The sequence below is a fragment of the Bubalus bubalis genome, chromosome 9, assembly GCF_019923935.1.
Source record: "Bubalus bubalis isolate 160015118507 breed Murrah chromosome 9, NDDB_SH_1, whole genome shotgun sequence".
Taxonomy (NCBI): Eukaryota; Metazoa; Chordata; class Mammalia; order Artiodactyla; family Bovidae; genus Bubalus; species Bubalus bubalis.
In genome coordinates, this window is record NC_059165.1 from 95312711 (window position 1) to 95331026 (window position 18316).

The following is an 18316-nucleotide window of genomic DNA, read 5'->3' on the forward strand; positions in this document are numbered from 1 at the left end:
CATTTCTCCCTTTGGGGCGGGACCTCTCTAAACCGGCGGTCTTGATTTGCTGTCTCCCTGGCGGCTCGTGACCCGGAACATCTCTGGGCAACATGGCGGCGCCCAGCGGCAAGACAGAACGGGCAGGGATTCCGCGGCCAGCCGCGTGAATAGGTAGGTCGCGCGTGGGGAGGCAAGCGCGAACTTCTGGGAACCGGGGAGGCCCGTTCTGGGCTGGCAGCGCGGGAGGGAGGCTTCGGAGGACCCCGGTTTCCGGGCCAGGGCACCATGACCTTTCGGCGTACCGGGCCGGGATGTGCCGGCAAAAGCTGCACTCAGTTTACCTACCTCTCCACGTCCCTAATCTCCAGTTTTGCAGATGAGACAGCTGAGGCTCAGAGAGATTAGAGCCTTCTTTCACGGTCACGCTGCAAGTCGGCCGCTAGGCTGGAATTCGACGCCTGGTCTGTCGCTGTCATCCAAAGGAGTCAAAATCCTGGCAGCCAGCCTCAGGGCTGCTGTAGGTACATCCTGCCTAGGGGTTCAGATTTTTAGAAGTTTGGTAGAAATTTAGCTCTTCCTGATTTAACTGATACTTGTTGGGTACCTACATTATACCAGGCACTGTCCCGGGTGCTGGAGACACGGCAATAAGGCAGACACACACACACACACAGTCCCGGGTGCTAGAGACACAGCAATAAGGCACACACACACGTCCCGGGTGCTGGAGACACAGCAATAAGGCAGACACACACACACATACACTCACACACAGACATACACACACACACACACACGTCCCGGGTGCTGGAGACACAGCAGTAAGGTAGACACACACACACACACACACACAAGTCCCGGGTGCTGGAGACACAGCAATAAGGTAGACACACACACACACACACAAGTCCCGGGTGCTGGAGACACAGCAATAATGCAGACACACACACACACACACTGGAGACACAGCAATAAGACAGATACACACACACACACACAAGTCCCGGGTGCTGGAGACACAGCAATAAGGCAGACACACACACACACACACACACAGTCCCGGGTGCTAGAGACACAGCAGTAAGGCACACACACACGTCCTGGGTGCTGGAGACACAGCAATAAGGCAGACATACACACACATACACACACACACACACATCCCGGGTGCTGGAGACACAGCAATAAGGTAGACACACACACACACACAAGTCCCGGGTGCTGGAGACACAGCAATAAGGTAGACACACACACACACACACACACACAAGTCCCGGGCGCTGGAGACACAGCAATAATGCAGACACACACACACACACACACACTGGAGACACAGCAATAAGGCAGACACACACACACACACACACACACACACACACACACACACACACACACACAATCTCCCCAGGGAGTCAGACATTGAACAAATCAGAAATAAGGGAAACATGTGATTTCAGATGCTAATAACTGCTTAAAATCATTCATCAGGGTAATGAGGCTTTAGATTGGGAGTGGGGTGGTGATCAGGAAAGGCTTCTTATTTGACTATAGACCTGAATGACCAGAGACTGATCTGGGGGAATAAATTCTGAACAGAGAGAAAAGCAAGTTCAAAGGCTCTGAGATTAGAATAAAGCCAACTTGTTTAAGAAACAAGTGTAGCTGGAGCTACCAGTAATAAGAGGTGAGTTTTGAGGGGCAGATTCTGATTTAATTTTGTGTGCTGTTTCAGTGATTTTAGGCAGAGAACACTAAATTTACTTTACATTTTAAGAAGCTCCCTCTGACCACTGCAGGGAGAAATGACTGGAGGCAGGTAAGGAAGTTGAGACCGGATAGGTGAAAAGAGATCATGGACTGGAGTGGTGGCCTGCAGATGCAGAGAAATGGATGCATTTAAGATGGATTTGGAAGCAACAGGAGTAGCTGATGAATTGGACTGGGGGAGTGAGGGACACAATGGACTCAGAATTCCCAGGTTTGTGATCTGAATGACCAGCAGTGGTGATGTCATTGGCTAAGATGAGGAGAGACACATTTAAGCAGGGATATGATTTGGAGCAAAATAAGTTTGAGATGGCTGGGGAAAATACCAAAGTGGCAGTTAGGTCAGGAGACTTGGGTTCAGGACTGGTGATAAACATTTAGGAGCATCAGCACATTGATCATCATTTCTCAGACCTTAACACACAGAGGAGAAACCTGGAGTTTTGTTAAAATGCAGATTCTGATTCAGTGGGTCTGGATTAAGGCTGAGATTTAGCATTTCTAATAAGCTCCCAGATGATAATACAAATGCAGCTGGTCCCATAGATACTCTTTGAATAGCAAAGGTTTAGAATAAGGTCTTAATCTCAGGTGTGTGTTAGAGTCATTGGGGTGCTTTAAAATGCTAATACCTAGGCCCTACCTGTGTATATTTTGATTTAGTATAGCGGGGGTATGGCCTGGGCATGGGAATTTTTTAAAGCTCTCAAGATAATTCTAATATGAACAAAGTTAAAAAACCATTAGAGCTGTCTACAGTAATACAGATGGGAGAGGAACACCGCTTTTGGTAGTTGAATGATGTCTTAAAATAGCAGACAGATAAATTCAGAACGTGGGATTCTTCACAGCCTTACTACACAGAATTTGGTCTCCAGACCAGCAGCAATCAGCGTCATTTGGATGTTTGTTAGATGTACAGTTTCTGGCTCCACTGGACCTGCTGAATCAGGATCTGTATTTTAATAAGATCCTCAGTGATGCATCTGCACATTCAAGTTTGCAAACATTGCAAACTTTAGAGAAGGAAGCAGGGCTTGCTGACTGGCTAAAAAACAGGCCTGGGTGCTAGGAAGAAAATCAAGAGTGTTAACATGGGAGGAGGGCGTCACACATGCGAGATACTTCTGAGAAATTGAGCAAAATGAGGCTAAAGAAATAATCGCTGGCTTTGTTAAATGGAGAACACATAAGGGGTCTTTACAGGAGTGGTGTCAGTGGAGTGGCTGGGGCAGCAGCCAAGTAGCAAAGAGTGAGAAAGGAGTATAATATGCAGACACCTCTTGGGAGAAGCTGTGCTATAAATGGAACAGAGATGTGGAGCAGAGGCGGAAGGAGATGCTAGAGAAAGTTTAAATGGTGGTAAGAGTGAGCCAAATACTTCCCAGCTCATTTTATGAGGCCAGCATTACCCTGATACCAAAGCAAACAGATATGACATGAAATGAAAACTCCAGCCCAGGTTCTCTTATGAATATGGCTGCAAAAGTCCTCAACAAAATACTTGCAACCCAACCGAACAGCAAATAAAAAGAATTACACAGCATGACCAAGTGGAATTTATCAGAGAAATGCAATATGAGTTTAACAGTTGAAAATTAATGTAATACATGATATTAATAGACTAAAAGGACAAAATTCACAGGAGTTCAATAGATGCAAAAAAAAAAATCATTTGACAAAATAAAATGAATGCCCTTTCTGATAAAAATACTTGGCATCTAGTAATAGAAAGGAATGTCCTTAACCCAGTAGGTCATCTGTGGACAATCCTATGGCTGACATCATAGTTAATGACGAAAGACTGGATGCTTTCCCCCTAAGATCAGGAACAAGACAAGGATGTGCACTCTGGCCACTTCTATTCACCTTTGCACTGGAGGTTCAGCAAGGACACCTGGGCAAAAAAATTAAAATGCATCCAGTTTAGAAAAGAAGATGTAAAGCTATCTCTCTTTGCAGATAACATGATCTTGGATGTAGAAAGTCCTAGGGAATCCAATTAAAAATATATATATATATTAGGACTAATGCAAGTTCAGCAAGGTTGCAAGATACAGGATCAACATATAAAAAATAAATTGTGTTTCTATACACTAGCAATGAACAGTGTGAAAATGAAATTTCGCAACAGCTTCATAAAGAATAAGATACAAATAAACTTAACAAAAGAAGTAAAGGGCTTCTACACTGTAAAATACTTTTGAGAGAAATTAAAAAGATCTAAATAAATGGAGGGCTTCCCTGGTGGCTCAGTGGTAAAGAATCCGCCTGCTAATGCAAGAGATGCAGGTTCCATCCCTGGGTCAGGAAGAGCCCCTGTCAAAGGAAACCCACTCCGGTATTCTTGCCTGGGAAATCCCATGGTCAGAGGAGCCTGGCAGACTGCAGTCTGTGGGGTCTCAGAAGAGTCAATCACAACTTAGCGACCAAACCAACAACAACAAATAAATGGAAAGGTATCCCATGTTCATGGATCAAAAATCTTAATATTCAGTCAGTTCAGTCATTCAGTGTGTCCGACTCTTTATTTCCCAAATTGATCTACAGATTCAAAACAATCCCTATCAGAATCTGAGATTTTTTTTCCAGAAATTGACTGTTGATTCTTAAATTTATATGTAATAGTGAACGATCCAGAATAGCCAAATAATATTATAAAAGAAGAACAAAGTTGCAGGACTTAATACTTCCCAATTTCAAAACTTACAAAGCTACAATAATCACAACAATGTGTTACTGCTCAACATATAGAGCAATAGGACAAGAACTGAGAGCCCAGAAGTAAACCCTTAACGTTTATGGTCAGTTGATTTTCAACAAGAGTAACAGGGAGAAAAAAACAGTCTTTTCAACAAATAGTATTAGGACAAGTGGATATCCATATGAAGTGAACCCCTTCCTCATACCAACCATTTAGAAAGATTAATTCAGAGTGGATCAAAGATTTAAATGTAAGAACTAAAACTCCTAGAAGAAAACATTGGAGTAAATCTTCATGACCTTGAACCAGGCAATGGTTTTTTTGGATACAACATCAAAAGCACAGCTATAAAAGAAAAACAGAAAACTGGACTTTGTTGGAATTAAAACTGTGTGCTGCTGGAGAAGGAAGGGGCAACCCACTTCAGTAGTCTTGCCTGGGAAATCCCATGAACCGTGGAGCCTGGTGGGCTATAGTCTATGAAGTTGTAAAGAGTCAGACATGAATGAGCGTGCGCACACACGCACAATAGTAATAACAACTAACACTCAAAAAACATTTCCTAAAAGCCTTTCCTGTTCTAAACCTCTTATTTAAACAACAACAACAAATTGTGCTGCAAGTAATAACATGAAAGTGAAAAGACAACTCAAAGAATGGGAAAAAGCAGTTGTGAACCATAAAGGTCTAAGCGACTGAATTGAACTGATCCAGAATATAAACAACTCAATAAAACCACTCAATAGTAAAAAAAAGATAAATAACCTAATTTTCAAATGGAGAAAGAATCTAAATAGACATTTCTTTGGAAAAGATAAACAAGGGATAGTAAGCCCATGGAAAAATGCTCAACCGTTACTAGTTTTTAGGGAAATGCAAATCAAAACCACAACGAGATGCCCGCTTCACACCCACTAGGATGATGTCTATAATCAAAAAGGCCAACAGCAACAAGTATTGGCAAGAAGGCAGAGAAACGGGAACCCTTATACATTGCTGGTTGGGATACACTGCTGGTGGGGATGTAAAGTGGTGCAGCCGCTTTGGAAGACACTTTGGCAGTCCCTCAAATGATTAAACATAGAGTTACCATATGTCCCGGCAACTTGATTCTAAGTATATACCCAAGAGAAGTGTAAATATGTGTTCACACGAAAACTACACAAGTGTTCATAGCAGCAACAGTCATAATAGTCAAAAAGTGGGAAGAAGCCCAAATGTTCATCGGTTGATGAATGGGTAAATAAAATGTGGTTAAATCCATATCGTGAACATTTTTTTTTTTTTGGCAGTTGAAAGGAAGTCTGTTAGATGTTACAGCGTGGATAAACCTTGAAAACATGTTAAGTGAAAGAAGCCAGTCACAAAAGAGCACATATTATATATGATTCCAATAATATGAAATTCTCCAGGCAAGAATACTGGAGTGGGTAGCCATTACCTTCTCCAGAGGGTCTTCCTGACCCAGAAATTGAACCCGGGCCTCCTGCATTGCAGGCAGTTTCTTTACATTTAGGTTACAAGGGAAGCTCCATGAAATTCCCAGAGGACAGAGTAGATTAGGGGTTGCGTAGGGTTGACTGAATGACTGCAAATGGATATAGGGTTCTTTTTTTGGGGGGGGGGGTGACAAGTGTGTTTGAAAATTAGATTTAGTGATGGCTGCACAATTCTGTGAATATACGATCAACCCTCGAACAGTGTGTGGTTAGGGGTGCCAACCCTCTGCACAGGTGAAAATACAAATATAACTTTACAATTGGCCCTTCATAGCCATGGTTCCACATCCTTAGATTGAACCAACCACAGGTCATGCTATACTGTAGTATGTATATATTGAAAAAAAAACCAGGGACATCCCTGGGGATCCAATGGGTAAGACTCTGTGCTCCCAAAGCAGGAGGCCCAGATTCAGTCCCTGGTTGGGGAACTAGATCCTGCATGCCACAGCTAAGATTCAGCATAGCCTATATATATATATATATATATATATATATATATATATTAAAGTCTTTATTGGATTTGTTATGGTATATTACTGTTTTTATGTTTTTGGTTTTTTGGCCATGAGGCTCCTGGAATCTTAGGCATGTGGTATCTTAGCTCCCCAACTAGGGATCAAAACTGCACCCTCTGAATTGGAAGGTGAAATCTTAACCACTGGACTGCCAGGGAAGTCCCACAAAAATAAATATGAAAAAGAAAGAAGTCAGCCTATAAGTGGACCCATGCAGTTCAATCCAGTGTTGTTCAAGGGTCAACTACTGAAAGCACATTTAGTTTTATACTAAGGGTCAGCTCTATGGCATGCAAATAAAGGTATTAAACAAAACAGAATGATCTGGCAGGGAGGGGAACCAATGCAGAAGCAAATTGCTCCAGACAGTAAAGGATCTGGTCCAGAAGAACAGGGATCCCGATTATAATCATCACTCCTGCTCCACTTTGCGGATGAAGAGACCAGTGGAGCCAGTGCGCTAGCCATGCCGTCAGGGACATGGCCTCTGCCCAGGAGAGAGGTCTCATCGCCTTCAGCAGGTGGGCTGCCAGACTGATGGCTGTCTCTTTTCTCTTGCCAGGTGGTTGTCCAACAGGCAAAGGCATGAGCTGGGCCCAAGCCATCCTGCTGGCCCGGGGCCTCTCTCGAGGCTGGGGGGGCATCTGCAGCACTGCCCTCACAGGAGCCCCCTTCTCTCAGGTAACTGCTAGTCTTGGGGGGCCAGGAGGAGGAAGAGGCAGGCAGGCCTGGGGTCTGCTCCCAAGCCCTCACTATGCACCCAGTGAAGCCAGCTTGAAGAGCAGAGGCAGGAGGAGAGAAGGGGGGTTGTTTGTGGGGGACTGGGTCTGGGCTGGTCTGTCTGCTCTGAGTGCTAGTTGAATGTCTCTTACTCATTGTGCTTAGTCACTCAGCTGTACCCGACTCTTTGGGACCCCACGGGCTGTAGCCTGCCAGGCTCCTCTGTCCATGGGATTCTCCAGGCAAGAATACTAGAGTGGGCTGCCATGCCCTCCTCCAGGGGATCTTCCCAACCCAGGGATCAAACCTGGGTCTCCCACGTTGCAAGCAGATTCTTTATCCTCTGAGCCACCAGGGAAGCCCAAGAATACTGGAGTGGGTAGCCTATGCCTTCTCCAAGGGATCTTCCAGACCCAGGGAATGAACCGGGGAATTTTCCTGCATTGCAGGTAAATTCTTTACCAACTGAGCTATCCAGGAAGCCCCTCTTACTCTTTATTATAATTTTTTTTTTGGCTGTACCACATGGCTTGCAGGATCTCAGTTCCCTGTCCAGAGACTGAACCCGGGCCCCGGTAGTGACAGTGCTGAATCCTAACCACCATCTCACCAGGGAGCTCCCATGTCTCTCACTCATTTTAAGAAGTGTTGGCGGACTTCCCTGCTGGTCCAGTGGTGAAGAATATGCCTTACAATGCAGGGGATATGGGTTCCATCCTTGGACTGGGAAGATTCCACATGCCCCAGGGCAACTAAGCTGGCACACCACTAGAGAGTTAGTGGGCCACAATGAAAGATCCTGCATGCTTCAACTAAGACCTAATGCAGCCAAATAAATCAATACATATTTTAAAAAAAAGCGTTGGCATCCCCATGGGTGAGGGTCTTGAATTTAATAAGGTCTGAGGTGGGTGGATTTGGGTGGTGACTCTGGTTAACTCCTGCATTTACTTGTAAAGATGTGAGCAGAAAATCGAATTTCCTTCCCTTACCCTAAGTGATCATGACCATAAATTACAGCAAGGAGGAGGATGGTGACAGTATTAATAGCTCCCTTACTGAACCCTTCTGGTGGCCCAGACCCTGAGTTATGCATTTCGTTAGCATCATCTCATTTGTAGTGTCTCCCCTTCTTTGGGGCATTGTAGAATTTGCTTTTCTGCTTATTGCCCTATGCTCATATCACCTACGCTTTCACTTTACCTGAATGCTTTTTTTTTTAATCTCACCTAAGCAGGATATTGGGATGGTTATTGGGTGCAGTAGGACTGTGGGCCCCAGTCTCAGCTCTGCTGCTTTGCAATTTCATAATACCAGGCATCTTGTGTCATCTCCTTGGGCCTCAGTTTCCTCTTCTGTAAAATGGGTACATGAAGAGGCACTCCTTTGATGACAGTTGGAAAGATTAAATGAGCCTCAGAAATGCTCCACAATGCCTGGAATAGAAGACGGTTCCGTAAGGGACTTCCCTGGAGGTCCAGTGATTAGGACTCACCTACCGCCCCTCAAGCCATACAGCACAACTGAAAAAAAAGTAAAAGGACACTTGTTGACCGCAAGGGAGCTGAGACGAGAAGGCCGAGCCTCCTCTTGTTCCACGTTGGCTGGGAATGTAGGTGGTGGGCAACTCAACTACATGTGTCTGCAAATGGCCAGAAAACACCTTGAGTATTAGCTTTTGAATTACAAATTACAAATGAATCTTAGCAAGTAGGCAAATTCTCAAACATGGAATCTGCAAATAGTGAGGACCAAATATATATATCAGCCTTTTTTTTTTTTTTAACACAAATGGGATGCTACTGTACACACCGTTTCACACTTTCCTTTTTTTCATTTAATGATATACTTTGGAGCTCACTCCTGGTCACAGGACACCTCCTCCATGTGTCTTACAGCGGTGGGTGCCCCTTGTCCAGGCTCATGGCCACTTGCTTAATTTTTTCCTTGCTGATGCACATTTGGTCCATTTCCACTGATGCAGCGGATGCGCAAATGTCATCTGAGGCAGATATGTTTAGAGCGGTCGGATTTAAATACCGGATGCGAGATTGCTGTGTCAGAGGGCGTCTGTTCTCACCGTGGTGAACACTGCCTCCACTGGGATGTTACCATAGCTCTCTGGCTATGGTAACTGATAACTTTGTGATGGTGCCTGGTCGTGGGTCTGTAACCAGGGCACCACAGTTCTTCGGAGGCCATTAGGGATGCCCTCTGGCACCTTTCCCAGCAAAGAGCCGGCCAGGCAGTCCCCCAGGGGCACCAGGAGGCGCCAGGTTCCAGCGGTGGTTCTCCATCCGCAGGTACCGCCCCAGGCCCCACGGGGCCTCCGCTGCAGTGCAGCCGCCCACAACCCTGACTCATCGCTGGTCCCACGCCCACCCGAGCCCCCCAGGCGGCCCGTCAAGGCCCTGGCAGTCCACGAGGAGCTGTTCAGGCCCGCGCTGGACGGGGCACGCGACAAGGCGAACTTCGTGCGGGCGGTGCAGAACTTCACCGAATACAACGTGCACAAGCGCGGCCACGTGGACTTCATCTACCTGGCCCTGCGCAAGATGCGCGAGTACGGCGTCGAACGGGACCTGTCTGTCTACAACCTGCTCCTTGACATCTTCCCCAAGGAGGTCTTCCGGCCTCGCAACATCTTCCACAGCATCTTCCTCCACTACCCACGGCAGCAGGAGTGCGGGATTGCAGTCCTGGAGCAGATGGAGAACCACGGTGAGGCCCGCAGGCTGGAGTGGGGCCAGGGGCTGCCTCTCTCCCATGTCTCTGCCCTCTACCCACTCCGTGGTTCCTCGGCTCTGACCTTTCCTCTCTGTCTCTCAATCTGGAGTCCACCTCTGCCCACCCATCCCCCATCTCTCAGTCATCTCTCTCCCATCATCCCTTCCCTCCTCTTCTCCCTCCCTGAGGCTCTGCCTGCATCTGCCTGGCACAGGGGTGATGCCCAACAAGGAGACGGAGTTCCTGCTCTTGCAGATATTCGGCCGCAAAAGCTACCCCATGCTCAAGCTGGTGCGCATGAAGCTGTGGTTCACCCGCTTCAAGAATATCAACCCTTTCCCCGTGCCCCGGGACCTGCCCCAGGACCCTGTGGACCTGGCCAGTTTGGCCCTGCGGCACATGGAACCTGACCTCAGTGCCAGGGTCACCACCTACCAGGTAGTCACCCCTGGCCACACCCTCAGCCACCTCCCCAGGGCCAGGCCCCCTTCAGGAACTGGAGTGATTCTGGAAGACAGGCTCTGATTCCCTGGTGGAGCCTTCTCTAGATTCCAGGGCCCTTGGCCCAGCTGGACCTCTGCTCCTACCCCACCTCCCCACACTCACTGTTTTCCGGGCATGGCCTTCCTGTTCCTTGAGCAGTCTGTGGCAGCTCCCTTCTCAGTGACGCAGCCAAGGTCATGCAGACAGTGGCAGAGGCAGGATTTTCACACAGGTGGGCTGGCTCCAGGGTTCCCTCCCCATGAGCATCTCCAGGGTCAGTGGCTTTGGCTCAATCTGATAGAAGCAAGAAGGTGGTGGTCTTGAGTGATGGGTGGGAGGCCCAGTATTTAGGCCTCAGAGGGGCCCTGAGTTTCACTAGAATCCCCCTTCCCCACTTCTCTCTCCCCTGCCCTGCCCCCGTAGGGGCTGTGGGGGCCATAAGCGTCCACCCCTGCTTTCCTTACAGATGCCCTTGCCGAAAGACTCTCCCGACGCAATGGATCCTACAGAGACCCACATCGTAGGTAAGGTCCCACGAAGGGAGGGGGTGCCGCATTCTCACTGAGCCTGCTGGGAGGGCTCTCTGGGCCCTGGGGCAAAGCCCCTGAGCCAGAACTACCCCCACCCCCACCCCATGTGTGTGTGTCTCCACACCAGGGATCCAGAGTCCTGAGCAGCAGAGTGCCCTGGCCCGCCATGACCCAGCCCGCCCAATCTTCGTTGAGGGTCCCTTCTCCCTGTGGCTTCGAGACAAATGTGTCTATTACCACATCCTCAGAGCTGACTTGCTGCCTCCCGAGGAGCGGGTGAGGGCCCAAAGTGGAAGTCAGGGCAGTGGGAAGAGTGAGTTGGCTCAGAGGTGTGGAAGGGGATAGGGGGACGGGAGGACAGGGACCAGGGAAGAGGCCGCAGGTGGCTTCAAGATCCGGGGCCTCTGACTTTGCCTGCACCACCTCCCTGGGGTAGGAAGTGGAGGAGATTCCAGAGGAGTGGAACCTCTACTATCCGATGCAGCTAGACCTGGCCTACGGGAGGAGCAGCTGGGATGACTACGAGTTTAACATTGATGAAGGTAAAAACCAGGACAGGTCAGATTCTGAACACTGCTTGGGATGGGGTACCGCCTCTGGAGTGGAGGGCTGAGAGCCAGGCCAAGACCTAGTCCAGTTACGACTCACCCTCACAGAACCAGCAGAGGCCCAGGTACACACACACACACACACACACACACACGAAAGCACGAAACTCCCCACTCAGGGGGCTCTAGACCTGTCAGCCCTCTGTCACTTCCTCCTTCAAACATCTGTGGAACATCCCTGTGCTGGCTACTGGGCATGACCAGGATAGGTCTGGTCCATCCCCTCAGGTCAGTGGTGGAACAGACATGTTACATTCTTGGGGTCCCCAGGAGGAGGTACACAACTCAGTCTCTGGTGGGGGTCAGGAGGGTTTCCAGTGGAGCCCTGAAGAATCAGGAGGCGTCACCCAGGTGATGTGTGGAATGGGCAGGCTAGGTGGAGGGGATTGTGTGTGCAAAGGCTTGGACATACACAAAAGGCAAAGGGAGCTTAAAGAGTGTGGGTGTGAGGGGGCCGAACAAACTGAGGGCCTATCTCTCCCAACAGTAGAGGAAGGGCCTGTCTTTGCCATATGTGTGGCGGGTGCCCATGACCAGGCCACGCTGGCCAAGTGGATCCAGGGCCTTCAGGAGACCAACCCAGCCCTGGCCCGGATCCCGGTGGTCTTCCGCCTGTCAGGGTCCTCCGGGGAGCTCCTGCCATCCTCCTCAGAGCTGGAGGAGCCACCCCCACCCCCACCTGAGGGCCAGGAAGAAGAAGAAGACAGTCAGCAGCGACAACAGCAGGGCCAGAGCTGACCCTGGGCGGTCATGAGAGCATAGTCCGCGGACTGGTGTGGAGGCATGACATCACCTATGCGTGTAGAGCAAATAAAAGTCTTCCTGCTTGGGGCTGCCTTGCCTCCTCTCTGGCAGTGTGGTGTCCCTGTCCCTTTAATGCTTGATGTCATACCTTTTCAAGGGCTTACCCAAACTGACAGCTTCCTGTCATCCCCGCAATGAATTCAGGATAAAGGTACAGAGGAAGAATCCCCTACCCCCTGGGGGTCTATGGGTTCTCTTCGCTGTTTCCTCCCCGATCAGCCTCATACCTTCAACTACCCCTTCCGCCTCTTGTTTACTCAAAAGTTGAACAGAAGGGATTAAGAAGAGGGAGTTGGTGCAAGCGTTTGTTGCGCATGCGCAGCTTCTGCTCTCGGTCTCCTTTTGACGCCGTGGGGCAGTGAGAGTCCATCAGAAATTTCCCGCCGGCGCGGAACATGCGCGCCACTTCCGGCCGGGCTCCTAACAACGGGGGAGGCTGGTAACCAGGGAGGGGGGGATGGCGGAGCGGGCGCCGGAGCCCGAGGCGGAGGCGGAGGCTGAGGCGGGCGCAGGCGGGGAGGCGGCCGCCGAGGAGAGCGCTGCGGGCCGCAAGGCGCGGGGCCGGCCGCGGCTCACGGAGTCGGACCGGGCCCGGCGGCGGCTCGAGTCCCGGAAGAAGTACGACGTGAGGCGCGTGTACCTGGGCGAGGCGCACGGGCCCTGGGTGGACCTGCGGCGCCGCAGCGGCTGGAGCGACGCCAAGCTCGCTGCCTACCTCATCTCGCTGGAGCGCGGCCAGCGTAGCGGCCGCCACGGGTGAGGGGGCCCGGCGTGAGGGTGGGAGGGAGTGAGGGAGGAGACGCCCCCATCCCCCGCTGAGCCTGGCCCCGCCCCACTTGCCCCCAGGCCCCGCCCATGGCACCTGTGAGCCCCGCCCGGCGCCCCGGCGGCCGGCCTGGGTCTCCGACTGCAGGTCCTGGGACGCGCCTGGCTCGCGGCCCCACCTCCCGTCGCTCCGACTGCCCAATCCTAGGATGTATCCATCCTCTCGACCCGCCTCCTGGGCCCTTGGCCCCGCCCCCTAGGGCTATGGCTGCCCAATCCTGGTATGGGACCCACCTCCAAGCTTTCTAACGGCCCAGTCTCTGGAGGGTCGGCCCCGCCTACCCGAAGCCTCACGGTTCTGAGGTCTTCACTGGCCCCAGGAACCTCAGAGGCCTCATCCCCTTAAACCTCCACAGTGTAGCCTGGGGCTGTGGCTGAACATCCCAGGCCTCCCTAACCGTCCTGAGGTTCCAGTGACCCACCTGGCATTGCATGGGGTCCACTCCCAGAAACCAAGGCCGCACACTCCCAGAGGACCCCTTACAATCCTGCAACCTCTTGGCTCTTGGGGAACACCTCTGCCTAGGGAGACTCGGGTGAAGAGGAAACCCCAAGTTAGCTCCTCAGGTGGAGGGCAGAGGTCTTTATGGAACCTTGGTCTTAAAAATGACCTGTAAGGAAGGAATTTTTCTCTTTCTGCCTTATAGGTTGATGTGATGATTAAATGAGTTAAATTACACCCAAATGCTTAGAACAGTGCCCGGCACATGGTGAGCTGTCCGGATATTAGCTGGTACAATGTTTGTTTCCTATCGCAAGCAATGCTGCAACAAAACCCTAATCTGCCCTGGATTTCACTTGTATGCATTCAACACATTTCTCTCAGAGGAGATTCTGGGGATCAGGAATCAACCAGAACCTGCTGAATTATACCCACTCCTTCCCCAGGGTAGCAGGCTGGCTTATATGCCCAACAAACAGCAGGGCAAGAAATGCTAGGAGCTTATACAACTTCAGGCCAGTGTCACAACTATTGGAGTTTCTGATTCAGTTAGTCTGGGTGGAGTTGCAGATCCTATATTTTTTATGAAGAGCTGAAGCTGTATAGCTGGAGCTGAGAACCACTGGCCAGAGGGAGCCCCTGGAGGTTCCTAAGCTGAAAGTGATGTTTCCAGAAGCTTGTCTGAGCTGCAGCTATGTGGCCCTGCAGGACTGGGGCAGGGGCACTGAGACACCCCACGCTGTGTGTGGTGTGGCAAAACCTGGCCTCAGGGCACAATACGTGAGTAATCCAGAAAATACACTCAGGGAAATTCTTCTTTTAACCTGCATGGCAATTCTGTGTGGGAGGCACTGCAGTTATCCCCACTTCACAGATAAGAAAACTGAGGCCCAGAGGGGACAAAACCTGCTTGAGATTATATAGGCTGCTGCTGCTAAGTCGCTTCAGTCGTGTCCGACTCTGTTTGACCCCATAGACGGCAGCCCACCAGGCTCCCCCGTCCTTGGGATTTTCAAGGCAAGAACAGTGGAGTGGGTTGCCATTTCCTTCTCCAATGCATGAAAGTGAAAAGTGAAAGTGAAGTTGCTCAGTCGTGTCCTACTCTTAGCGACCCCATGGACTATAGCCCGCCAGGCTCCTCCATCCATGGGATTTTCCAGGCAAGAGTACTGGAGTGGGGTGCCATTGCCTTCTCTGGATTACATAGACAGTCAGTAGCAAAGATGAGACTTGAACTACGGTCTGAGTGACACCAAGCCTGTCTCCACCACGAAGTGAAGTTCCCAGCACCCCAGCCATGGTGAGGCTATGAATGGGTGGAAGTGGTCTTGGGTGTTTAGATTTGGGTTTGGGTGAGAATTGAGGCAATCAGTCTGGCCCCTTGGAGGGGAGGTGGGGCCATGGGAGGGCATAGAGGCTCCTGGGATGGGGCATGGGCACGGATTCCTGGGCAGAGCCTGGACAGGAGGGGTAGAGGAGCCCAGAGGAGCTGTCCTGGGACCAGACATGGAGTATGGGAGCTGAGACTTGTCATCAGGCTGGACAAGGGTCAGAGAGGGTTGGCATTGGAGCTGAAGAGAGACCCTAGCCCAGCTGTCAGGATATTTGTGGCAAGAGGGTGGTCCCAGCCACAGTAAGGAGACCAGTGTCTCAGGTCTTGGCTCTGTGACAATATTGAGAATCATAATGGTCATCATTGGGCTTCCCAGGTGGCTCAGTGGTAAAGAATCCACCGGCAATGCAGGAGACTTGGGTTCAATCCCCTGGAGGAGGAAATGGCAACCCACTCCAGTATTCTTGCCTGGGAAATCCCATGGACAGAGGAGCCTGGCGGGCTAGAGTCCATGGGGTTGCAAAAGAATTGGACACGACTGAGCGATTAAATAACAATGTGATCATTATCACCATTTGCTGAGTGAATAATTACCAGGCTCTTTACAATGCCTATAATGTCGTGCCAACCCCATGAAGAAGGTACTGTCATGATCCCCACTACAGATTGGTAAACTGAGGCACAGGGAGGCAGGGTTGCTCACCCACAGTCCCAGAGCCTGCTGCTATGGTTTAGATGAGGAAGAGCAGAGAAGCAGTCTGAATCAGGTGGGCAGACCCTGAAGCATGGTGGCAGGAAGGTGGAGGGAGACCTGGGCCAGTCCAGGAGAGATGGCTCTAAAGCATCTCGGAATCTGTGCTGGACTGCAGCTGGGAGACCCACGTGGGGTCAGGAATCTGCTTGGCAGATCTGGTGGCCATCCTGGTATAGTAGACCATGGGCCCCCCTTGCCTTTGGGCTCCTCCAGGCCATGGCCCACTGGGGCACACAGTCAGTGTGGGGACCCAGGCAGGGCGGGGGAAAGCTCTGGAGGCAGGTGGACACAGTGGCATGGCCTTTGGGCAGGACCTTTTCGTCGAGCAGGCCATTAGGGCCTGACTGTCTCCCCAGGACTCTGGTCCAGCCTCAGGGGCAGAATGTTCAGGACCTTGGATGGGGAAGTCTGAGGTCAAGTCTATGATGGTGCTATTGGGTAGCAACTGACTACAGACTCAGTGGCTTTAAAAGTACACAGATTTATGATCTCACATTTCTGCAGGTCAGGTGTCTGGCACATTGTAGCTGGATCCTCAGCTCAGGGTCTCAAGGCTGAAATCAAGGTATCAGCCTGATATGCCATTGTCGCCTAGAGGCTCACCCAGGGAGAGACCTGCTTCTAAACTTGCTCAGAGCTTTGGCAGAATCCATTTCCTCGGGGCTGTACGACTGGGGTTCCTGCAGTCTTGCTGGGCCATTTTCAGGTCCTGGCCCCTCACAGGCCCCCTTGCTCTTTTCTCCAGTCTCGCTTCAGGCCCCCTTGCTCTCTGTCTCCAGTCTGTGGCTTCAGCAGTGCATTTATTATTGTTATTAGTTTTGCTCCTTTACTTTTGGCCATGCCGGGTCTTCGTTGCTTCGAGGGCTTCTCTCTCGTTGCGGAGAGTGGGGACTGCTCTCTTCTCACTGCAGTGGCCTCTCTTGTTGCAGAGTACAGACTCCAGAGTGCGCAGGCTTCAGTAGTTGCAGCACATGGGCTCAGTAGTTGCGGCTCCCAGGCTCTAGAGCACAGGCTCAGTAGTTGTGGCCACAGGCTTATTTGCTCCACGGCATGTGGGATCTTCCCAGACCAGGTTTCAAACCCGTGTCTCCTGCACCGGCAGGCAGAGTCCTCAACGCTGAGCCAGCAGTGCACTTTTAAAGTCTCCCCTGATTAGGTAAGACCCCCCAGATAAACTCACCCTTGATACGTCTGCTCCCCAGTCTGGGGACCCTGGGCGGGCGGCCTCACGCTGAGGGCCTCAGTTTCCCACTCTGTGAGGTGGGTGATGATGGTAGACCCCACGCCAGGGCAGCAGAGCCCAAGTGAAGCCGCCATGGACAGCAGGCCAGGCCCAGGAAGCAGAAGCTCCCATGCTGCCTCACATGAGCAGGATTAGGGTCTCACCATCATCAGTCCCCAGGGTCACTCCCCACTGCCTCCTCTCTCTGTTACAGGAAGCCTTGGGAGCAAGTCCCCAAAAAGCCAAAGCGGAAGAAAAGTAAGTGGGGCTGTAGCCAGGGTGGGGGTGGTGATGGGAGTAAGTGGCTTTGTGGCTTGTTCCCACCCTCCCTCCCTCGCAGATGGTTTATGAAGGGCCCACGCATGCCAGGCACCATGTGAGATGGGGCAGACTCAGCCCTGGCCTCCCAGAGCCCATAGTCTCACAGGAAAGATGAGGGGTGGAGGGCAGGCCAAGCAGGCCTGGAGTGGGGATGTAGGGGCACCAGGAGGCCCAGAGGAGATGCCTGACCCAGCCTGGGGCTTGGGTGGGAGTGGGGCCAGGAAGGGTCGGAGGCAACCTGAACCAGTGCTGTGCCCAGCGAGAGTGCTCTCATTGCCCCCATCTGACCCAGAAAGGCTGAGTCACTGCCCCAGGCTGCACAGCCAGAAAGTGGCCAGGCAGACTGCAAACCCAGGTCCGTGCATCTCCCAAGGGGTCCCGTCCGCTCCTCTGCTCTCCTGCCCAGTGCGTGGGAGTTAGCCGGGGAGGAGCCAGGCAGAGCAGAGGGAACTGTTTGTGCCCCAGCCTACAGGGCGTGTGGTGTGCCAGGCTCGAGGGGAGCTGGGTGTGGGCTGTTGGAACAGAGGCTGGAGCTCCTCCCAACCCCCTGGCCAAGACCCCGAGCCGTGGGGCAGTGGGTCTTAGGCCACGTCCAGCAGGTGTGGTGCAGGGACATCTGTCTGATGTCAATGAGCCCCTCCCCTTCCCCTTCTCATGGTCAGACGCAGAAGCTGAGCTAAGACCATGACTCTCAATCCCAGAGGAGATAAGGAGGCAAGTGCTGGGCAGGAGAGGTGGCTGCTGGTGGTACCCCATGATCATCACTGGGTTGGTGGCCCCAGCACCACCCCTAGCCCCCAGGACCTTTCCTAGACCCCCTCCCTCTTCATCCCCCAGCCTGGAAAGTCAAGGGCACACCTTCCTCCCCATCAGCTGCAGGACTAGGATCATCACAGGAATCTTAGGTAGCATTACCTGTCATGGGTCCTATGGATGTCGTCACTCCCTGCCTCCGGCAGCCCTTAGGAAGTGGGGACCATTATCCTCCCCCGGCCCAGAAGGGGAAACTGAGGTTCAGAGAAGCTGAGCCACTTACTGGAAGTGGCAGAGCTGGGATTTTAGCCCAGGCAGTCCGGC

The 18316-nt window shown here is 51.5% G+C and overlaps 2 protein-coding genes and 1 long non-coding RNA gene across 7 annotated transcripts in view; 2 read left to right on the plus strand and 1 right to left on the minus strand.

The window, feature by feature from the left end:
- ECSIT (ECSIT signaling integrator) lies at positions 1-12392 on the plus strand. Of its 2 annotated transcripts, none has more exons than XM_006063885.3 (8): positions 1-153; positions 7033-7151; positions 9494-9911; positions 10132-10355; positions 10867-10924; positions 11058-11206; positions 11367-11472; positions 12026-12392. In XM_006063885.3, the coding sequence occupies exons 2-8, from the start codon at positions 7056-7058 to the stop codon at positions 12274-12276; spliced, it is 1302 nt and encodes a 433-aa protein (XP_006063947.1). In that variant the 5' UTR covers positions 1-153; positions 7033-7055; the 3' UTR covers positions 12277-12392. The 2 variants fall into 2 exon arrangements, with proteins under 2 accessions (XP_006063947.1, XP_044804044.1); XM_044948109.2 differs by lacking the exon at positions 1-153 and adding an exon at positions 1486-1960.
- LOC112586978 lies at positions 9752-13513 on the minus strand. Of its 3 annotated transcripts, none has more exons than XR_006553529.1 (3): positions 13205-13513; positions 10524-10694; positions 9752-9889 (listed from the first exon to the last, which is right to left on the minus strand). It is a non-coding gene; the product is annotated as an uncharacterized LOC112586978 (long non-coding RNA). The 3 variants fall into 3 exon arrangements; XR_003111518.2 differs by lacking the exon at positions 13205-13513 and adding an exon at positions 12570-12703; XR_003111519.2 differs by lacking the exon at positions 13205-13513 and adding an exon at positions 12447-12644.
- ZNF653 (zinc finger protein 653) overlaps positions 12660-18316 on the plus strand; it is a 15400-nt gene continuing 9743 nt past the window's right edge. For both annotated transcript variants that reach the window (XM_025293454.2, XM_006063884.3), the window contains exons 1-2: positions 12660-13098; positions 17133-17176. In XM_025293454.2, coding sequence (XP_025149239.1) covers positions 12800-13098; positions 17133-17176 — 343 coding nt within the window. In that variant the 5' untranslated portion in view covers positions 12660-12799. The remainder of the gene's footprint in view (positions 13099-17132; positions 17177-18316) is intronic.